The sequence below is a fragment of the Salvia miltiorrhiza genome, chromosome 2, assembly GCF_028751815.1.
Source record: "Salvia miltiorrhiza cultivar Shanhuang (shh) chromosome 2, IMPLAD_Smil_shh, whole genome shotgun sequence".
Lineage (NCBI taxonomy): Eukaryota > Viridiplantae > Streptophyta > Magnoliopsida > Lamiales > Lamiaceae > Salvia > Salvia miltiorrhiza.
Genome location: NC_080388.1, coordinates 69,399,814 through 69,420,685, shown reverse-complemented (window position 1 = coordinate 69,420,685; position 20,872 = coordinate 69,399,814). Strand labels below are relative to the sequence as shown.

General features: G+C 32.2%; 3 protein-coding genes across 6 annotated transcripts; 1 reads left to right on the top strand and 2 right to left on the bottom strand.

Annotated features, from left to right (window-relative positions):
- The first annotated feature begins 5,708 nt into the window (after window positions 1-5,708).
- Window positions 5,709-11,455, top strand: LOC131008724 (two-component response regulator-like APRR9). Of its 4 annotated transcripts, none has more exons than XM_057935747.1 (4): window positions 5,713-6,292; window positions 6,450-6,792; window positions 10,429-10,626; window positions 11,158-11,455. In XM_057935747.1, exons 1-4 carry the CDS (start codon window positions 5,964-5,966, stop codon window positions 11,179-11,181), a joined length of 894 nt encoding a protein of 297 aa, XP_057791730.1. In that variant the 5' UTR covers window positions 5,713-5,963; the 3' UTR covers window positions 11,182-11,455. The 4 variants fall into 4 exon arrangements, with proteins under 4 accessions (XP_057791728.1, XP_057791727.1, XP_057791730.1 ...); XM_057935746.1 differs by having other exon boundaries at window positions 6,447-6,792; XM_057935745.1 differs by having other exon boundaries at window positions 5,709-6,292; window positions 10,429-11,455.
- Window positions 11,456-13,261: 1,806 nt separating this feature from the next.
- LOC131008720 (isoaspartyl peptidase/L-asparaginase 1-like) lies at window positions 13,262-14,318 on the bottom strand. The gene has a single exon (XM_057935736.1). It carries the CDS (start codon window positions 14,316-14,318, stop codon window positions 13,356-13,358), a length of 963 nt encoding a protein of 320 aa, XP_057791719.1. The 3' UTR covers window positions 13,262-13,355.
- A 4,555-nt stretch (window positions 14,319-18,873) lies between these two features.
- LOC131008753 (BAG family molecular chaperone regulator 3-like) lies at window positions 18,874-20,372 on the bottom strand. The gene is made up of 2 exons (XM_057935787.1): window positions 19,982-20,372; window positions 18,874-19,420 (listed from the first exon to the last, which is right to left on the bottom strand). The coding sequence occupies exons 1-2, from the start codon at window positions 20,229-20,231 to the stop codon at window positions 19,194-19,196; spliced, it is 477 nt and encodes a 158-aa protein (XP_057791770.1). The 5' UTR covers window positions 20,232-20,372; the 3' UTR covers window positions 18,874-19,193.
- Window positions 20,373-20,872: the final 500 nt, after the last annotated feature.

Below are 20,872 nucleotides of genomic sequence, written 5' to 3'. Positions count from 1 at the left end.
TTCACTGTCAGAGTCTTCTTCCTGATCAATCTTTGGATTTGGATGGGCAAACACTGAAACCACCACAATAAAATAACTCTGAAAAAATTAGCACCTTCAATTCGAATCTCAAAATACAGGCACATATGTCATTTAATAACTTATGACATAACACGGCTGAACAAGGTGATACTTCTTCAGCCAGACATCAAACATGGGCTTTCCAGGATACAGCCTTCGTGCTCCCTCCAGTGCACGAAAATGTGAATCCGGAGGCACACCTCTCATTTTACCAACCATTTCGGGGCAAGATTCAAGAGTTCCTGCAATTAAATTGAACAAGGGTTTAGATTTCGAATTAAACAAAAAAAATTATTGATTCTACCAGTGCAGTCTAAACGAAATCGCCGGCATACCTGTTATTTGCAACTGTTGCAACCCTAGAGTTCCACCGGAAAGCAAGATAATCCAAAGGATATGTGAAGAGATATATGTTTATATAGTTAAATATCAGTTTTTTAATTAAAAAAGAAAAAAAAGAAATGTATAAATCTAGTAAAGATATGTGACAGTCAATAACGTAATTATCGGTTTTTCATTTATTGTCTTTACTTTAATATTCAAGATAATCCAAAGGATATGTGAAGAGATATATGTTTATACATAGGGAAGGCTAAAATAAGAACGATTCTTAAAATATAAATTATGAACCATTTTCAGCCGTTAGATCATCAAGATCTACGATTGATTTATCATCTTGCTATTCTTCTTAGTGTTATATTTTCATGAAATAAGAATTAATTCTTGAAAATCAAAGTATAACTCAAATTATTCTTCTTAGTGTTATATATTCATGAAATGAAATAAGAATTAATTCTTGAAAATCAAAGTATAACTCAAACTATTCTTCTTAGTGTTATATATTCATGAAATAAGAATTAATTCTTGAAAATCAAAGTATAACTCAAATTATTCTTCTTAGTGTTATATATTCCTGAAATGAAATAAGAATTAATTCTTGAAAAACAAAGTATAACTCAAACTATTATTCTTAGTGTTTCATGAAATGAAATTAGAATTAATTCTTGAAAATCAAAGTATAACTCAAACTATTTTTCTTAGTGTTATATTTTCATGAAATAAGAATTAATTCTTGAAAATCAAAGTATAACTCAAATTATTTTTCTTAGTGTTATATTTTCATGAAATAAGAATTAATTCTTGAAAATCAAAGTATAACTCAAACTATTCTTCTTAGTGTTATATATTCATGAAATAAGAATTAATTCTTGAAAATCAAAGTATAACTCAAATTATTCTTCTTAGTGTTATATATTCATGAAATGAAATAAGAATTAATTCTTGAAAATCAAAGTATAACTCAAACTATTTTTCTTAGTGTTATATTTTCATGAAATGAAATAAGAATTAATACTTGAAAATCAAACTATAACTCAAACTATTATTCTTAGTGTTTCATGAAATGAAATTAGAATTAATTCTTGAAAATCAAAGTATAACTAAAACTATTTTTCTTAGTGTTATATTTTCATAAAATAAGAATTAATTCTTGAAAATCAAAGTATAACTCAAATTATTCTTCTTAGTGTTATATTTTCATGAAATAAGAATTAATTCTTGAAAATCAAAGTATAACTCAAATTATTCTTCTTAGTGTTATATATTCATGAAATGAAATAAGAATTAATTCTTGAAAATCAAAGTATAACTCAAACTATTCTTCTTAGTGTTATATTTTCATGAAATGAAATAAGAATTAATTCTTGAAAATCAAACTATAACTCAAACTATTATTCTTAGTGTTATATTTTCATGAAATAAGAATTAATTCTTGAAAATCAAAGTATAACTCAAACTATTTTTCTTAGTGTTATATTTTCATGAAATGAAATAAGAATTAATTCTTGAAAATCAAAGTATAACTCAAACTATTCTTCTTAGTGTTATATATTCATGAAATAAGAATTAATTCTTGAAAATCAAAGTATAACTCAAATTATTCTTCTTAGTGTTATATATTCATGAAATGAAATAAGAATTAATTCTTGAAAATCAACGTATAACTCAAACTATTCTTCTTAGTGTTATATTTTCATGAAATGAAATAAGAATTAATTCTTGAAAATCAAACTATAACTCAAACTATTATTCTTAGTGTTTCATGAAATGAAATTAGAATTAATTATTGAAAATCAAAGTATAACTCAAACTATTTTTCTTAGTGTTATATTTTCATGAAATGAAATAAGAATTCATTCTTGAAACTCATATGGTGCAATAGCAGTGAGCGGCTCAGCAAAGAGAACAAGTATTGTGATGATGAATTGATTTGTTGTTGGGCTTATGATATGATTGTTATTTTTTAAACAAAAATGGTTATGTATCACTTTTAAATTTTGCATGAAAAGTTTGAACTAGTGACAAATGAGCTAAATGTTATGCTTCTAAGAACTTGAAAAATGAAATGAGCTTGTCAGATTTGAGCTATAGATTGTCATATAATCACAATTTCATTTTATTCTTTAGTGTAAATTAATTGAGCATATTTGTTAATCTCTAGAACTTTTAATAAGTTATCTTTTAAAAATGAAAATAAATATGTTATGAATTTTGAAATAGTTGAAGTTCATCCTTGCTATCCACTTGATCTAAATAATATCTAAATTCTCATATGATTTTAGTTTACCCATTTTTGTGCCTTTTAGCTTTCTTTTAAATCAATTAAATTTCATTTTTGACATGGAAATTCGAACTTTAAGATAGCGCCAAAATTTATTACGCATAGGTTTGCGCCAAACTCCACAGAGTAATTACTCTATTGTTCATATATGATTGACAATATTTAAAAGTGCGGTTGGAAAGCCCTCAATGATAGCTTGGACTTGATTGTTGAAAATGACCAAAATACATAAGTGGTAAAGTAGAATTATTAATAAGGGTAAATATTACTTTAAACTTCAAACTATACTCGTTTTATTAAAATATCTCGGGCTATATATAAGAAATATATATTTAAACTCCAATCTATTAATACTTTATCAAAAATGTCCAATGTCCATTTTTGTCTCCCAGAATCTCGACGTGGCTCGTTGGATACCACTATGTAATTTTCATTTTATTTTTTAAATGACATGACATACAATAAATATCACTTTAAACTTCAAAGTATACCGCTTTATCAAAAAATGTTTTGAATTATAAGAAATAGTATTTATTTAACTCCCAAACTATCATATTTGTAAAAAAAATCCACATCCATTTTCCAACCCCCTAGATCTTGACGTGACTCGCATTTTATTATTATTATTATTATTATTATTATTATTATTATTATTATTATTATTATTTAAATAACATGCCACAAAACGACGTTCATCATGTCATTTATACGAAATCATGTTAGATTAATGAAAATACAAATTATACAGTGACATTCAATTAGTCACGTCAAGATTCTGGGGACCAAAAAATAAACGGAAAATATTTTTAATTTAAAGACGATAGTTTGAGATTTTATGAGGACAAGGGGAGTATAGTTAAAAATATTTTTTGGTAAATGATGTATATTTTAGTATTTAAAGTGATTTTTACCACACTAATAATAATAATAATAATAATAATAATAATAATAATAATAATAATAATAATGTGTAACTTTACATATGTGAACATTAAGAGTTGAAAAGGTGTGGCAAAAAATGATTATTAAGAAAAAGGGACGAAAATAAAGAGTTGCATAGCTTAATTGGCGAAAGTGATTAAGATTAATATTATTTCAAATATTGTTTTACTAATTTAATTTGATCATATCAAATTAATTAAAGAAATAATTTATATATAAACTATTTCATATGCTATAGTAATAAAAATAACATAAAATAATTATAAATGATGACATAAAACAATTCGAGTCGAATTTCGACGGGTTAGACGCTAATTTCATCGATTTGAAGTAGTAATTGATACTCCATCTGTCCCGCCCAAGATATTACATATTTCTTTTCGGGTCGTCCAACGAAGATGCTACATTTCTATATTTGGCAAAAATAAAGAATTTTAAACACTTAATTAACACTAATTAAGTATTTCTTTAGAGTAATGCTAAACAGCCACAATACCACAATTTACTTAAGTAGAAAATAATTTAATTTATTTAACTTATTTTTTAAAATAAAAATAAGATTTAGTTATTTTATCATATTCTCTACATTATAGTTATTTTTTTTGCAATTTTTTGGTAACTTTTTATTTTTATTAAAAAATAAATAAATAATGCAAAAAAAAATTAAAAAATAAGTACAATGTAGAGAATATAATAAAATAACTAAATCCTATTTTTATTTTAAAAAATAAATTAAATAAATCAAGATTATCCTTATTATATTAGTGTGTGGGTGGCCACAATGTGGCTGCATAAATTTATTGATTTCTTTATTACCTTTTCTTTCCTACCTTATCACTTTATTACCTTATCTTTCTTACTTTATCACATTATTACTTTTTCTCTCTCTTACTTTATCACTTTATTATTACACACTTAGGGCCTGTTTGATAGTTGGCATGAGATAATGGATAATAAATAAAACCTAGATAAATAATATAGATTGAGTGAGATTGTTAATATGTTATAGGTGTTTGATATTAAGATATAATCGTTGAGATAACTAATATTTTTGTTTGATAGATAATATATAAGTTAAGATTAAATGAACAAATTGTCTCAAAAAAAAGATTAAATTAGTAAATTACCTTTTTGCCCTTTATTTAAGAAAAAAAAAATATAAAAAAAACTATCAAAAATTTACCTTAGTACACGTACCCCCACCCCATTTTCTTCTTCTTCTCATTCTCGCCACCCCCCACCCCAAATTTGTTGTGCAGATCATCCCCCCCAACGTCAGCCCAAATTTTCAGTGCAGATCCTCCCCCCACCCCCTTTTCTTCTTCTTCTCAGCCTCGCCAACCCCCATCTGCCCAATTTATTCAACGAGAATGCACCCCCTTGCACCAGATCCAACCCCATCTGCCCAACCCCCAAAGCGAGGCGAGGCGGTGGCGACTCAAAGGGAGGCGAGGCGGGGCCCTATCTTCGTCGACTCTTCGTCGTTCGCCGTCCAAAGGGATGAGACTCAAAGGGAGGCGAGGCGGCGGCAACTCTTCGTCGTTCGCCGTCCAGCCGCAAGAATGAGAGCGGGCAAGGAGGGGGCCCTATCATCGGTCGGCAGCGGCTGATGAGGGAGGCGATGATGGCGGCCCTCCGACTGACTGAGGCTGTCGTGGCTGAGGGAAGGGAAGGGAGACGGCGGCGTGGTTGACGGAAGGCGAGAAGAGGACCGTGAGAGAGACGAGGGAGGCCAAAATTGGAAGACCCAAAATTAGTGTCATCTACTGTAGAAAAGGGATTGGGGGTGTGGGGGGGGGGGGCAGGGTTCCATAATCTAAGTGTAACAGTAGAATTACAGCGGGCCTCGATTTTCTTGCGGGCCGAGGCTATAACTTATGTTGCCTATCAAACATGCAATTAGGGGAGATAAATAAGCTAATACCCCTTGTAACCCCTAACAAACACGCCATTAAAATATTAATCTACAATTATTAAATTTCGTATCGAAAAGCAAATGTAGCGTCTTGATCGGGACGGAGAGATTTTTCCGTGATAACATGATTCCGAGTAATGAGGTAAGACATAAACGCAGCATTAAACCAAATGCGAGTGGCAACATCCAATCCAACCTAATAGGAAATCCAAAAAGCAAGAGCTATCTGCTAGCTAAACCAATCACATGCTACCACGTGTACGGAAGAAAGTTACTCCCACGCTGATCATCTTCTTCTTCGTACGTGACAATGGCAGTCACTGACCCCCCCACCCCTTTCCCCACCAACACATACACTTTTTTCTTCACTTGATAGATTGTTTCTGGTTTTCTCTCTCTCTCCATCTCCCCCAACTACACTATACTATGTGCAGCAGCAAAACTCCTGTCTCAATGAACAAGAAACGACGCCCTAGAGCTCGCAAATCCAGACTGTCTAAGCCTAAAAAGCCCAAATTCCTCAGCCTCCGCCGCCAGTTCCCGCCGAATGAGATGCATGCCCCCGTCGCTGATTCCCGCCAGCTCGACTTATTCCCGCTCCACCCCGACAACGATCGAGAAAGCCAGGATCAAGCGGAGAATGTCGCCCTATTTTTCTCAGCTGCGGACGGCGGCGCCACCACTCTCACTGGCCTCCTCGACAACTCCTCCGCCGTCGACTCCAACTCCTCCCACACCATCAACACCAGTTCCAGGTTCGCAAATTAAAATTAACAACATCGGAATTATATTACGCTCGTTAGTTTCTTCTCCAGAATCATAGATTTGAATTTCCGAAATTCTCTAGATTCAATTCAGGATCCAAAACTAAAATTGATTCCATCACAAAATTAAATTTGACGATCTCAGAAGGCTGGACTATTTGTCGGCGTCGTCGGCGTCGCTAACATACGCCTACGGCGAGGAGCGGGCTGCGCTGGTGCGGACGGCGTTGAGGAGCAGGGATCGGGATTCAGGCGAGGAGAAGTGGGTGCGGTACTCGGAGGTGGTGGAGAGGAAGGTGAAGGAGGAGGAGGTGACGAGCTCCTCCGTGGACTGGTGGCCCGCGGCGGCGCAGCGGGTGTCACTGAAGCTGGATTACGACGAGATCATGAACGCCTGGTCCAACAAAGGTCCACTCTTCGTCGACGCTGAGACTTCACAGATCGTCCCTGACGCTGAACACCATTTTCTCTCTCATCACGCCTCCACCAACGTAAGATTTTTCTCGCTCTTTTTAATTACTCATTTTCTAATTTAATCTAATACTCCAGTAATGTGGTGCGCTAATATCTTGCTAAAGAAGAAGAGTAAGTAACATAAAAGAGCCTATGATTAATTAGAAAATGAGTAATCGTACTACGGTGGTAGCTTTCATTGACATAGGTATTTAATTAATATATGATTACTCACGTGATTACTGTGAGTTAGAAAAATCATTAATTTATCTAGGTGAGAGAGTAACTAGGGCGTGTGTGTCGAAAGGGAAAGTAGAAACACAAAAACTACGTGAGATCTCTTATTCATTCTTGGTTAGAATGAGTCCAAACTGGCAAACTTTGAATTTAAAATAATATTTTAATAATATATTTATAATTTAAATTATTATCGCTATCCCGTGCTATGTTCAGTGGCGGATCCAGGATTTTTAAATTGGGGGTACGAAAATATAATCTCACAAATATAAATATAAAAAATACTTTAATGTTAAAAATACTAGTATATCATAAAACATTGTTTAAAGATAGTAAGATGTAAAAAAATAAAAATTAAATAACTATATATCTAGTCTATTTTCCGACCAGTCTTCATTTCTTCAAAATATTGTATTTATAGGTTCTCAAAATATAGCCGCTACTTTTGACTTTTAATGGGCCCAAGCCCAAATATATTTCGATGAAAGAAATAAAAGTCGGTTGAAGTGTTTGGGGGGACAAAAATTAATTAAACAACTCTAAATACATAATACTCATAATACTACTAGTAAAAAAAAATAATTTTTGGCCCCACTGCCCCTAATAGATCCGCCACTACTATGTTTGTTATAGTTAAATAAAATAAAAAATAATAATTTAAATTAAATTATATATCACACATGTAATTAATTAATTATGAATGATTCCCTTGTAAATTGCAAACCACAAAGTTAAGTTAAGTAGTTAAATCATTTACATGTAATTAATCAATCAAGATAATGTGTTTGATGCATTGTAAAAAATATATATATTCCCTCCATCTATATAAGAATTTTTTCTTTTTTATTTTTAGGACGTCCACAAAAACTTCTTGGTAGTTCTTCGTCTTGCTTTTATTTAGTATATTAGTGAACAAAAAAACAGAGAGGGGGAAATATTGATGAAAAAAAAATTGAATAATTTTTTTGCTCTCTTTGCTAAAAATAAAATTTTAAAAAATATATAAAAATTAAAAATTGAGACATTTTTCATGATGTCTGCCTATTATAAAATATGTATAATACGGAATGTGCGCTTATACCGTCCAATCAATGCAAATATGTAATATGAAATGTGCACTTCCCCTCCAATCAGTGAGCGTATTGTGGGGTACGTGTGAGTTGTAAATAACAAGAAAATTAAGAAAATTGCGGCGTTCAAAAATTTGCAAACACTCTAATGGATTAATATATAAAACATATTCATTTTTAATATGAATATAAAAAATAGTGAAAAATATTACTCCCTCCGTCCCACGAAGCATGACACAGTTTCCTTTTTGGTCTGTCCCACGAAGCATGACACGTTTCTTAAAATGACAAAAAATTTACCCTTTATTCACATTTTCACTTTTTCACCTACCACACTTAACACACAAAATACCAATTTCTTAATTCCCGTGCCGAAAAGAAGTGTGTCATGCTTCATGGGACGGAGGGAGTATTTTTTTCATATTTTAAAAAATATTTTTGATCCATATAATAAATTAAAATTGAATATTATATATTTTTAAAAATTGAAAGAAAAGTAAATAAAATAAAATTAAAATTGCAATTAAATAAATAGAATAAATAATAAAATGCAAAAAAAAAAAAGATAAGAGAAAATAATTAAGACATCTACGTTAATTTTAATTCATTTTAACATAATTATGACAAATTATTTTTTTTATTAAAATTTTTAATTTGATATACATATTAAATATTATATCAAATTAAAAATTAATATGTATATCAAATTAAAAATTTTATCATTGATCAAATTACCTGATTTTTAAAAAGAAAACAAAAAAGAAATAGAAATACGGTGAGAATGTAGCGTGAAAAGATAGTGGAAAGCACAAAAGGAGGCCGAGGTTGGACGAAAAAATAGCTGACTTTTAAAAATTTGACAGGAAAAGGTCACTATTAAACTATGTTTTTATATATTACTCCCTCCGTCCATGAAAGAACTTCTTAGAAGGGAGTGGCACGTTAAGAAAAAATATTGTTGAGTGTATTAAAAGTGGATAAAAGGTAATTGAGTGTATTGGGAGTGGTGAAAATGTGTTATAATTAATATTGAGAGTTGTGAAAAATGAAAAGTGAAAAGTAAGAGGATTATAAGTGGTGGGTTATAGTCCAAAAATAAGTAGGAAGTTCTTTTGTGAACGTTCCAAAAAGAAAAAATAGGAAGTTCTTTCGTGGACGGATGGAGTATATACCCAGATTAAATACGAACAACTTAGTATGACTGTATGAGTCGTGACTTTGTGGTGATTGATTGATTATATCCAAGGTTATAATGGTAAATAGTAATTGTTGATTAATTATCCCAAATCATTTATAAACAAAATTCTTATTTTCTTGTTCAATTTTACTTAAAACTACTCCCCTTAAAGACTCATCATTAATTTATAAACAAAATTAACTCTTCTTTTCTTGTATAATACTCCCTCCGACCCGGCCAAGATGCTACATATTCTTTTTTGGGTCGTCCCAACGAAGATGCAACATTTTCATAAATGGAAAAAATAAGGGATTTTAAGTATATAATTAGCACTAATTAATTAATCTCTTATTACATTCTCTCTCCTACTTTATCACTTTATTACATTCTCTCTCCTACTTTATCACTTTTATACTACACATTTAAAATATTAATCTACAACTCCTTAAATCCCGTGCCGAAAAGGAAATGTAGCGTCTTGGCCGGGACGGAGGGAGTATATAGACTCATCATTTTGGTCTTAAATCCTTGTTCATTTTCTTGTGCTTCTAGGTGTTCTTTTCCCCTTAGATCATACCCGTGGGATTGACTATATTTGTATATTTTTAGAAAGAGGTCCACTATGACAAATCATGTGATGAAAAGTTTCAAAAAAATAAAAATTAACTAATTTTTGTGAACATTCGAGAATAGCAAAAAATGATTATTTTTTGTTGACGATGATGTGTAATTTATACAGATATAATATACTAACTTTTAATAGACATTGTACTAAAATATCACAAATAATAAATGATATCGTATTGTCAGATCAAACTTGAATGATGAAGGACCCATCCTTTTTAATGCGGTCCTTACTTCTTCTATACGGGTCATATTCTAATATAATTAAGTCCATAATATCTAGAACACCAAGAAGAAGATATTAATAAACGATTAAAAAGTAAGAAAGCTACTTGAGAGTTTGGTTATGATGTTTAATAATATTATATCTCCTTTAATTTTAATGACTCGAATTGAAGTTTGGAATATCTATAAATCAAGTATAGCAATTAATTTTGTAAGTTTGAAGTTGAGAGTATGATGCTGGAAATTGTTTGATGAAGCTAAAAAGTAGCGTTAATTAATTTGAGAATATTGACATTAAGTGTGGAGAAGAGAAATGAGTTGATTGTTGATATGTGTGACAGGGGGTGAGTTGGGATCATAAGAATTCAGGGTTGTGGACAGTTCCAGAAATTGAAAATGGAGAGGAAATGAAGAATATTTTAGGGCAAAGGAAAGCTAGTGTGTTGAGGTACAAAGAGAAGAGGCAGAATAGGCTCTTCTCTAAGAAGATTCGATATCAAGTTAGAAAACTCAACGCCGAGAAACGCCCTCGACTCAAGGTAAACTTTGTTATTCAAATTCAAATAATTAAGGGGACGTTCACTTTGCATGATTGAGTATTTTTTCATCTTCAAAAGTATGATTTTTTTAATCTCACCCTTTTAATGGGATAAAACTAGTTTAAATGATATAAATAATCAAGGGCATTGAGATATCTCAAAGTTACAATCCATCAAAATAAATAAGGGATTAACCTTATTATTTTTATCTATCAAGGTCAAAGTAAACACCCTCTAAGAGTAAAAAATAATCCGACAAAATTGCCGGGATTATTTTTAAATCATTTATTATTGTAGGTTGATTAGGTTCAATTTTTGCTAATGCATGTGACACGTGTTTTTGGGAATTTTTTTTGGATGAATCATTCTTGACTCAGTTTATTATCATCGAAATGTATTGAGATTTGCGGCACCTCTCGAAGTTTAAATTCTTGTCAAAAAGGAACAATTGGAATAGAAAGCCCATCATTTTTTTTTCAAATCAATCTATATATTTGTTGAAGTATTTGAGACTCGATTTCTCTTTTGCAGGGTCGATTTGTGAAGAAGAGTTGAGACATGAAGATTAGCTAATTAGTAATTTTCTTTCATTTTCAGTCTTCCTTTTCCCTTGTTGAGGCATTGGAAATACCAAGAAATTTAATTAGCTTGCAAGCGTAGGAGAATAATAGATCAACTGCCAATTTGAGAAAATCTCACCTTTTGTTGCAAAATGTTATCCTATTTCATTTCTTATTCTATTGCATGTACATAATTGTATATGTGGTATTTTATAAGTAGAACAATATACTGAATGGAATAAGATAGCTATTCTAGTTCTAGTACAGAAGGTCAAGTTGCAATCAAAATTTGTTATATCTTACTGCTATTAGCCTATTTTTTTTATTATTTTTATACCAAGACATGGCAGGTCAAGTATTTAAATTAGTAGGTTAGTTGATTAAATAATAACCAATTTCTCTATGGTGGATCCTATTTCGTTTCAGTTTCAACTACTACCGAATAATACAAATGGTAGCCTTATTTTCTACTCTTGATTTGCTTCGATGGCGACAGTGGCGGATCCAGGATTTTTAAATTGGGGGTACGAAAAAATAATCTCATAAACATAAGTGTAAAAGATACTTTAATGTTAAAAATTATACTCCCTCCGTCCACGAAAGAATTTCCTATCTTTCCTTTTTGGGACGTCCACACAAGAACTTCCTACCTATTTTTGGACTATACACCACCACTTATAATCCTCTTACTTTTCACTTTTCACAACTCTCAATATTAGTAATACATTTTCACCACTTCCAATACACTTAACTACCTTTTATCCACTCTCAATACACTCAATAATATTTTTTCTTAAAACCCGTGTCACTCCCTCCTAGGAAGTTCTTTCATGGACGGAGGGAGTATATTTTAAAACATTGTTCAAAGATACAAAAGAAAATTAAATAACTATATATGTAGTTTATTTTTCGATGAGTCTTCATTTCTTCAAAGCGTTTGACAACCTTATCATCGGAAACTCGTAGAAACATATCTTTCTTAATGAAAGTGACCAAACAATTATTTAAAACTTGAGCTCTCATGTTATTTCACAACTTATTCTTGACATAAGTCATTCCAAAAAATACTATATATCTCTATACTTGTAGTGGCAACCGAAAAAATCAACATCAATTTAATTAGCAAAAAATACTAAAGGATAAGTTAATACTCCAAATACACTAAATAATATATTTGATATATATTATTAGCTAAAAAAAATTATTTTGGGGGTACAGCTGTACCCCCACCGCCCCATGCTGGATCCGCCTCTGGATGGCGACGAGATCCTTATTTTGTTACAGAATATTTTATTTCACTTTCAGTATATATTTAGAAAGAAAATACAAATATTTCTCTGTTTTTATGAACGACTTATAAAAAGTTGATGTTTGTAAACACGCCTAAACTCGAAATCCGACTGATAATTCTTTTTTTTCTTTTTTTTTCAGTTTGCTTCCGTTACAGATGCCAATAAAATTAAAATTTAGGTCAAACTATTGGTCATTTAAAAAAAATATCATGAACTACCTATATATAATTACAATAAAATGCATGAATCATCTAAACACTAATGAAATACCAAAAATCATTGACAATTATAATACTAAAACACACGAAATTACAATAATACCTTGTCATTCGATTTCAAGAAACCGATTTCCATCAGCCTCGAACATGTAATTTTAATTCTAAATTTATTTTTTTAAACTAACATGGCATATTAATTAGAAGGCGTCCCAGCCTCTTGAAAGTTTGGAAAAACACGTCGGAATACATTTTTGTAAGTTTTCAAATAATTTGTAGTATATTTTATTGTAATGTGTGTATTATAGTTTGAAATATTTTATTAAATTAATCATTATGATATTATATAATCAGTTTTAGTCATTAAATAAATATAATTTTTATATTTTAAATCCAATATTTACATAACATATAGTATCGAATTAAATCTAGGCACGATCTTTAATTAGATATGCATATTAAATATTTTATAATTAGTCGAATTTCACAATTTTAGAATATTATATTATATATATATATATATATATATATATATATATATATATATATAGAGAGAGAGAGAGAGAGAGAATATTTTTTTTTATATATTAAAAATAAAAGATAAGAAGAGCATAAAATCCATTCTCACACATCTCATAACATGTCTTAAGTCATAAAAAAGCTCAATCACAAGACTCATCCGGCCATATCGCAACCTCAGTATAGCCAGCCTCAGTAGCGCAGGCTCTGAACATGCCTACCGTGTTGAACGGCATCGCAACGTCTCCAGCAGCCGACACCGCCACTAGACCCGCAGTGTGGCTTGGCGCGCACTCCTCAATCACATACGCCGCTGCCTCCTTGAGCGACAGCCCCTTGTACTCCATAAGAGCAGCCACGTCCCTCGCAACTGTGGCCCGGATGATGGACTCGCCCTTGCCTGTAGCAGACACGGCGCACAGCTTGTTCGCGTAGGTTCCTGCGCCAATGATTGGCGTGTCACCAATCCTCCCAGCCATCTTGTTCACTAATCCGCCAGTTGACGTGGCAGTGGCTAGGTTGCCATTCCCGTCCACAGCCACGCACCCGACTGTCCCAAGCTGACTGTCTCCATTAGGAGGCGACGCTTCTTCAACTTTCGTTAGTGGTTCTGTATAATCGATCTGAACTCGATTAGCTTCTTTTGCTTGTTTCAGTCTTTCAATGTTTTCTGGAGTTATAAAATGGCTTGAATCTATAGTTTCCACGCCTTGATCCCTTGCAAAAGCCTCAGCCCCATCAAATCCAAGATATATATGAGGAGTTTTCTCCATAACTAGCCTTGCTAGAGAAATTGCATTTTTGACAGTAGTAAGGCCAGAAACAGCTCCACAGCGCTTCGTATTCCCATCCATGATACAAGCCTCCATTTCCACCGTCCCGTTGCTTGTCAAGACAGACCCTCTCCCCGCATTAAAGAGTGGATGGTCTTCCAATTCGCGAACGACGAGTTCGACGACATCGAGTGGTGATCGACCAGCTTTAATAGCGGCGACGCCGACCTGCAGAGAGTGGCGGAGGGCTTCTTCTCGGGGCTGGATGCGCTCCGGCGGCAATGAGCGGGGGATTTCACCGCCGCCGCCGTGCAGTGCGATAGCCCAACCCATAGAGAGAGAGAGAGAGAGAGAGAGAGAAATAAGAAGTTAATGAAAAAGAAAAAAATATAAATAACTTTCAATTTTATTATAACCATAAATTTATCATTTAATTTTAAAATTAATTTTCAAGTAAAATTTATATTTATAATATATTATAAATTATAGATTAAATTAATAGACAGAAGAAGCTTGTGCAATTGTAGTGTGATCTCCAACATCTCTCCTCTATTATGTTGGTGTTATGGCCCAGCCCAATTTTACTTAAGACTTCAAACCATGAAGATTATAAGGGTATGTATGTGTGACAGCTCCATTGGGATAAAGCTAATATAGATAAAATTTAAGACATGTATGATATACAGAGTGAAATTAGTATCATGATTTAATGTTTGATAAATAAGATATATATAAAATATAATATTTTATAAATTAATTATTTGATAGCTTAGATTAAAATTTAGATTAAATAATCAGCAACGCTCTAGCTTCTTAAAATATAAATTTTTATATTTTTGGAATTTAAGCTGAGTCGAAAGTTCGCCGGCTATAAATTGATTATCTGAATTTCTAACGATACTTGTATTGTTTGATTTTGATAACCGGGCGTAGTAAAAAAAAAGGTCTGAAAGTTGAGATCACGAAACTCTATATTTTTTCTTGTTTTCGACCATTTCCAGTGACTAAAACCCAATAATTTAAATATATTATTAAAAAGATAACGTCAATAACTTTCCAACGGTACGTTTAGATTTCCCACCAGAATTCAGACAATCAAGTTATTGGCCAACGAACTTTTAGAGCTAGATCAAATTTCAAAAAAAAATAAAAGTTTATTTATTTTTTGACAAAAAAAATATATCTGGTTAAAAACCAAAATTTGAGTATAATTTGTATATTTATAGGCAATTAACCCAAAATAATATATATATATATATATATATATATACATTAAATTGAATAAAAAAATTTAAAATATCTCAAAACTCTTGATAATTTAAATTATTTAACTAATTTTACTTAATTCATATTTCATTTAAAAAAAGTAGAATTAAAAAATTTCAGATAATTAAAATAAAAATACTCAATATCTTATCAATCATCTATTTTGCACTCAATCATATTTTAGTCATCAAATACGCACCTGCGGCCTGCCATTCATTCCACATTACTAGTGGTGAATACGCAATAGACGTAGCTTCAATCCATTGTAAAGATTGTCATTACAACCACACTTTTTTAATGATATATTGATTAGTAAATTAGGGTCAAATATGTTTAAAGTCCGATGACTTAATAATTACAACTAAAAATACACAAATTAATTTAACAAAAAATATAAGTTAGAGGACTAATATTTGGCAAAATAAACAAGTGAACTAGTGAAGTGACTCCATAAACAAGACTAATATATCCACACGTACTTATTTCCTTCTTTTTATTTTCCCGAGCACTTTTAATTATTAATTGATCACTTGTCTAAAGCTCCCAGCTAATAGTCCAATTAAAGAGTTGTCAACACTTTCATATCATTATCAGCAAAATATATGGCATTAAATTAACGAAAATGAAATGTCTTATTGATTTCCAACAAATATATATAATTAAGGCCCCACATGCTTCTTTTGAAGACGATTATTCAAAATTAATTTTAAATTTTCCAAATTTTATATCCACTAACTTTTAATCTTTCCTACTTTTCCAATCATATACTATTAAATTACAACCTTAAACTACATACTATGATAATAACTATTTAAATTACTCAGCCAGCCCATTCATCACTTTTTGGGGTGTCAACCACTTTAAATTTAAAAATTAATGAAGTGCTAATAAACCCTTTAACTAAATTATAAACTAGAAATAATTATTTTACTCGACAGAAGCAACTTTTTGACCTACTTAAGCAACCGAGAGTCGACACGCTTTCTCAATTTTATACGTTTAAATTGTATGGTCCGGTTTCTTTTACATGCACGCTTAATTAATGCCATATAATTGTTACTCGATCCATTTGTTTATACTATAAGATTGATATAGGAATCAATAATTTTTTGGGACCTTGCAGCTAACAGAAAAGGTTTTGCATCTCAAATATTTTTTTCATTCTAAAACCATCAATTATTACATGGTCTCATCGTTCCAACATGTAAAACAAACGTATATTCACATATAATTAGAACATATGACAAAAATGTGTATGGATATTATCTGATACACTTAAAATAGAATTAAGTATCAACTTCACCCCTAGCGTATAGACCCTTATCATGTCTGACACCCTATGACAAGGGGGGTGTTAACTAAGCCCCTGAATATATAATTTTCTCCAATTAACCCCTCCGACTTAACGGAGAGTTAACACCGTTAATTATTTTAATTTTTTTATTTTGTTGGTGATGGGACCGATACCTTCTTCTTTACCAAGCTTGTCGAAAACTCGCCGGAAACTTCACCAAGCTCTCCGAAAACTCGCCTTCCTTCTCTGCAGCTCGAGGAGGTTGACAGCGAAGGGGGGCGGCTGCGGCGAACTCTCGTCATCTCCGCCGCCACTTCTCTTGCCTTTTATCTTCTCCGCCGCGGCGGTTCCGAGATTGCCCAAAATCTTGCAAATCAACAAATTTCATCTCTCTAATCTCATTCGCCTAATTAAAATCCAAATCCATCCTTACGCAGTTGGAACTGTACATGCGTATTGATAAATTAAATAAAATACGATATTATAATCTTATTCAATAGAATTCCTCACAATGAACAAAGCGGCGATTCTCGAATCGGAAAACGCGGCTCAATCCCACCAAGATCTCGGCAATGGCAGCCTTTGTCTTCTCCCTATCGGTGAAATGCAACGTCTGCAGCAGCAGTGCCGTCGGTCTCGCGTTGAACCTCGTCTTCTCGAAGCTCCGCTCCATCTGCCACCGCACCGTGTTGTCTGCCACCGGCTCCAGCCACAGCAGTATCTCCGCCACCGCGTCCCGCCACCAACAAAATAAATAAAATTAAAAAAATAAAATAATTAACGGTGTTAACTCTCAGTTAAGTCGGATGGGTTAATTGGAGAAAATTAGGTACTTCAGGGGCTTAGTTGACACCCCGCTTGTCATAGGGTGTCAGACGTAATAAGGGCCTATATGCTAGGGGTGAAATTGATATTTAACCCCTTAAAATATAATAGTGTATATTATTTTTTTCGTTCCATAATGAGTGCTTTTAATTTCTTTTTAAATTATCTCATAATAAATGTCTTATTTCTCAAAATAAAATAATTAAGACTATATATATTTTCAGTAGAAATTTTGTATAAGTTATTTTAATATAATGTGTATATATTATATCATCTTTAATATAGATTTGGACGAAATTAAAATTCAGGGCAAATTTCGGAATGAGCTAAACTTAATGTATTTATATTATAACTTTATATAGTTAAAAAAAATACCAAAATTTATTAATAGTTTGTGGATTTATAGTCAATTAAAGCCTAAAAAAAATATGTTGTGAAATGCAAATCAGTAAAAAATAATTAAAAGTTTCAAAAACACCTTCAAAACTAATGGCAATTTTGAAATAAAAATATCTTGATATTTTGGTGAAAATTTTAAATAGATAATACTCCCTCTGTCCCACGAAGCATGAACAACTTTCCTTTTCGATTTGTTCCAAGAAGCATGAGCAGTTTCTATAAATGACAAAGATTAAGAATAATTAGGAATTCTAATTTTAATTAACTAATGGGCTAAGCCCATTTATTTACTAATTTGACCCAACCACCACCCCCTCCCCGAAACCTTAAATCACACTCATTTTTCACCCTCCCATCTTTTTCTCGAATACTCGCCGCTCCTCTAATTCACATCTTGGGTTTTCCTTTCTCCTCTCGTTTTTTGTCGTCGCTCTCCCCTATGGTGGTTTAATGGCAGATGACGAAGGGTGGGTTAACCCTTGCTTCCCCCTCACCATTCTTTCTCTCCATCATCGGCCCTATGCCGTTCTCTCTCCCCCTCGCTGTCCCCCACCGCGAGCGGTGGGCTCGCCGACGGTGAGGCAAACGAGTCTCCCTCGACCACCCTCCCCCTCCCCAAGTGGAGATATGGCAATTTACGACGACCTCGCCATCCCTCCCCCTCATCTGGAAATTTAAATATTAATTTAATTAATCATAATTAAATAATCATAATAAAATTAAAATAAATTTTGAGTATAAATTGTAAAAATAAAAGGAAAAACAATAAAGCAACCCTTAATCACTTATGCACTTTATTAACAAATACACTTAAATCACTAAACACACTCCCCTTAAAACTCGTGCCGAAAATAAGTTGCTCATGCTTCGTGGAACGAAGGGAGTAATAATCATTAAATAAAAAGTTTTTGTCAAGATCTTGATAATTCATTTGATACACTTCCAATTATAAGATAGTTTCATCTTCATTTTAACAATATCATCTTTAATAAATAGGTATCAATGTGCATCGCACAGGACTAATGCTAGTAATAATTAAAAAAGAGAATAAGATGTTAAGGCGTAGTACATACATGAAATGGTAACTCATCCTCTCCACAAAACTAAAGAGAAACCAATATAATTGATTCATTTCCTCTTTACAAAACAAAGAGAACCCAATATCATTGATTCATCTCTTGCAACATATACCCTATAAACTAATCCAAAATGACTTGGACATTCATCATCATTTTACATTTTAATAAAGCCCAAGCCGACAAGGGTATTATCGCCCCCCCGAAACACTTCCATGATTGGACGCATAACCATCATTACATTTTTAACAAATAATAGCTTGTTTTATAGTTAGTTGATCATCAAAGACACAACTATAGAAAAACACCTAATTAAGACTTAATTAATATTTAAGTAGTGTTAATTAATTAGACACTAATGGTACGGTAAGGGGCTTGGATGACCCGGGTCCGGGCCGACCCGAGTAGCTTGCCTTCTTTGATAGCCGGATCTTCTAACATGAGCACTTTGTCCTTATCTCTTACACCAACCATGTGCAAGTGCTCATCATCTTCTCTCTCTTTCCCTTTGAATAGCAATCTTTGCTCGTGGGGCTCCAATTTCGTCAATATTGACAATAGAATCTTTAATTCTCCTGAATAAAAATTAAATTATGGAGTACATAAGAAACAGATTACAAAACAGAAAAATTAGCCCTCTCTCCTATCTTATTATTATTTTTGTTCATATATCATAGTTACAGTTCGTTACATAACTAGCTAATGTATAGAAGTTCAAACAAAAAATTTACAACTCATGTGCTAATTAGTACAATTTATAGCTTGCACTTTGGAACATTTTTTGTAAAAATTACCGAATTTTTCTTTTTTTGTTTTTAATCTCAAACTTTGCAAAATATTTCAATTTAGTACTACGTGATTGAGAATTCAGCATCGGAAAGCTGAATTAGCTCGTCGAATTCTTGCGTGAAATATACAATAAACGAGGTAGAAATTATTTTTACCACCTCATACCAAAATATCGTCATTTATCGTATATTTCAGCGAGCATCCGACAAGCAAATTTAGCTTTCCAACAACGTCAGAATTTCTTAAAAAGTAAAGGTATTTTTGAAACTATATTTGAACCAAAACCTATATTGAATTTAAGCCATTTTAAGAATTAATGAAAGTGGAGAATGAGAGGTGGTTGTTACCAAATGTGGAGGTGGGTTGGATTGACATATCATGCCATTTAGAGACAGTAGAGACTCTAATGGTGATCATCGTCTCTTCGCCGGCGTTTTCTTGACTTTCTCTTTTCTGAACAAGCATGCCGCCGGGCCTAAGTTCCCATTTTATTTCTCCGCCGCCGATGGTGGCGGCGGGATTTACTCCACCACCAACGCCGCCGCCACAAAGCTTTGAATTGCTTCTGGAGAATCGCTTTGACCTTAACCTCATCATTTTTCTGTCCCTTGGCCTCTCTCTCTCTCTCTCTATTTTTCTCACAGTTAGTAGGAGGAAGGGATTGGTTGGATTGGGCAGTTATATAGAAGGAGAGTGGAGAGAGAGAATATGTGGACAAAATTTGTGATCATTAAAATAAAATTAAGTTAGCCATAATTAGCTCAACATTAATCTTATGTGGAAAACACAATACTTTTTATTCTCTATTGTCATTTGTGTTCTTTTTCATTCTTTGCCTTATCTATGCATATGTGCCTGTTGTGATAATTTTAATTTAAAAAGAGAATTAACATATATTATTCTAATTAAAATTATTTTATTTTAATTAAGATTATCACATCAGTGATAGACACATTATGTTTGTCCATGGTGGGTAAGTGATCGTTTCTGCTCTATGCATAATTTAGATGTATTGTATTTATAGAATCGATATGGCACACAAAGTTTACGATTTTTAATTATAGTTGAAAATTAGACACAGACATGTAAATTATGTGTATTTTTTTCAGATAGACACAATTTTCGACGCATAAATTTTAGTCGTTTTAATTGGAACCACAATTTATTGATAGAAAAAAATCACACGAGTTTTAGCTTTTTCTTACGTAAGAGAACAAATTAATACTTCCCAATCGTAA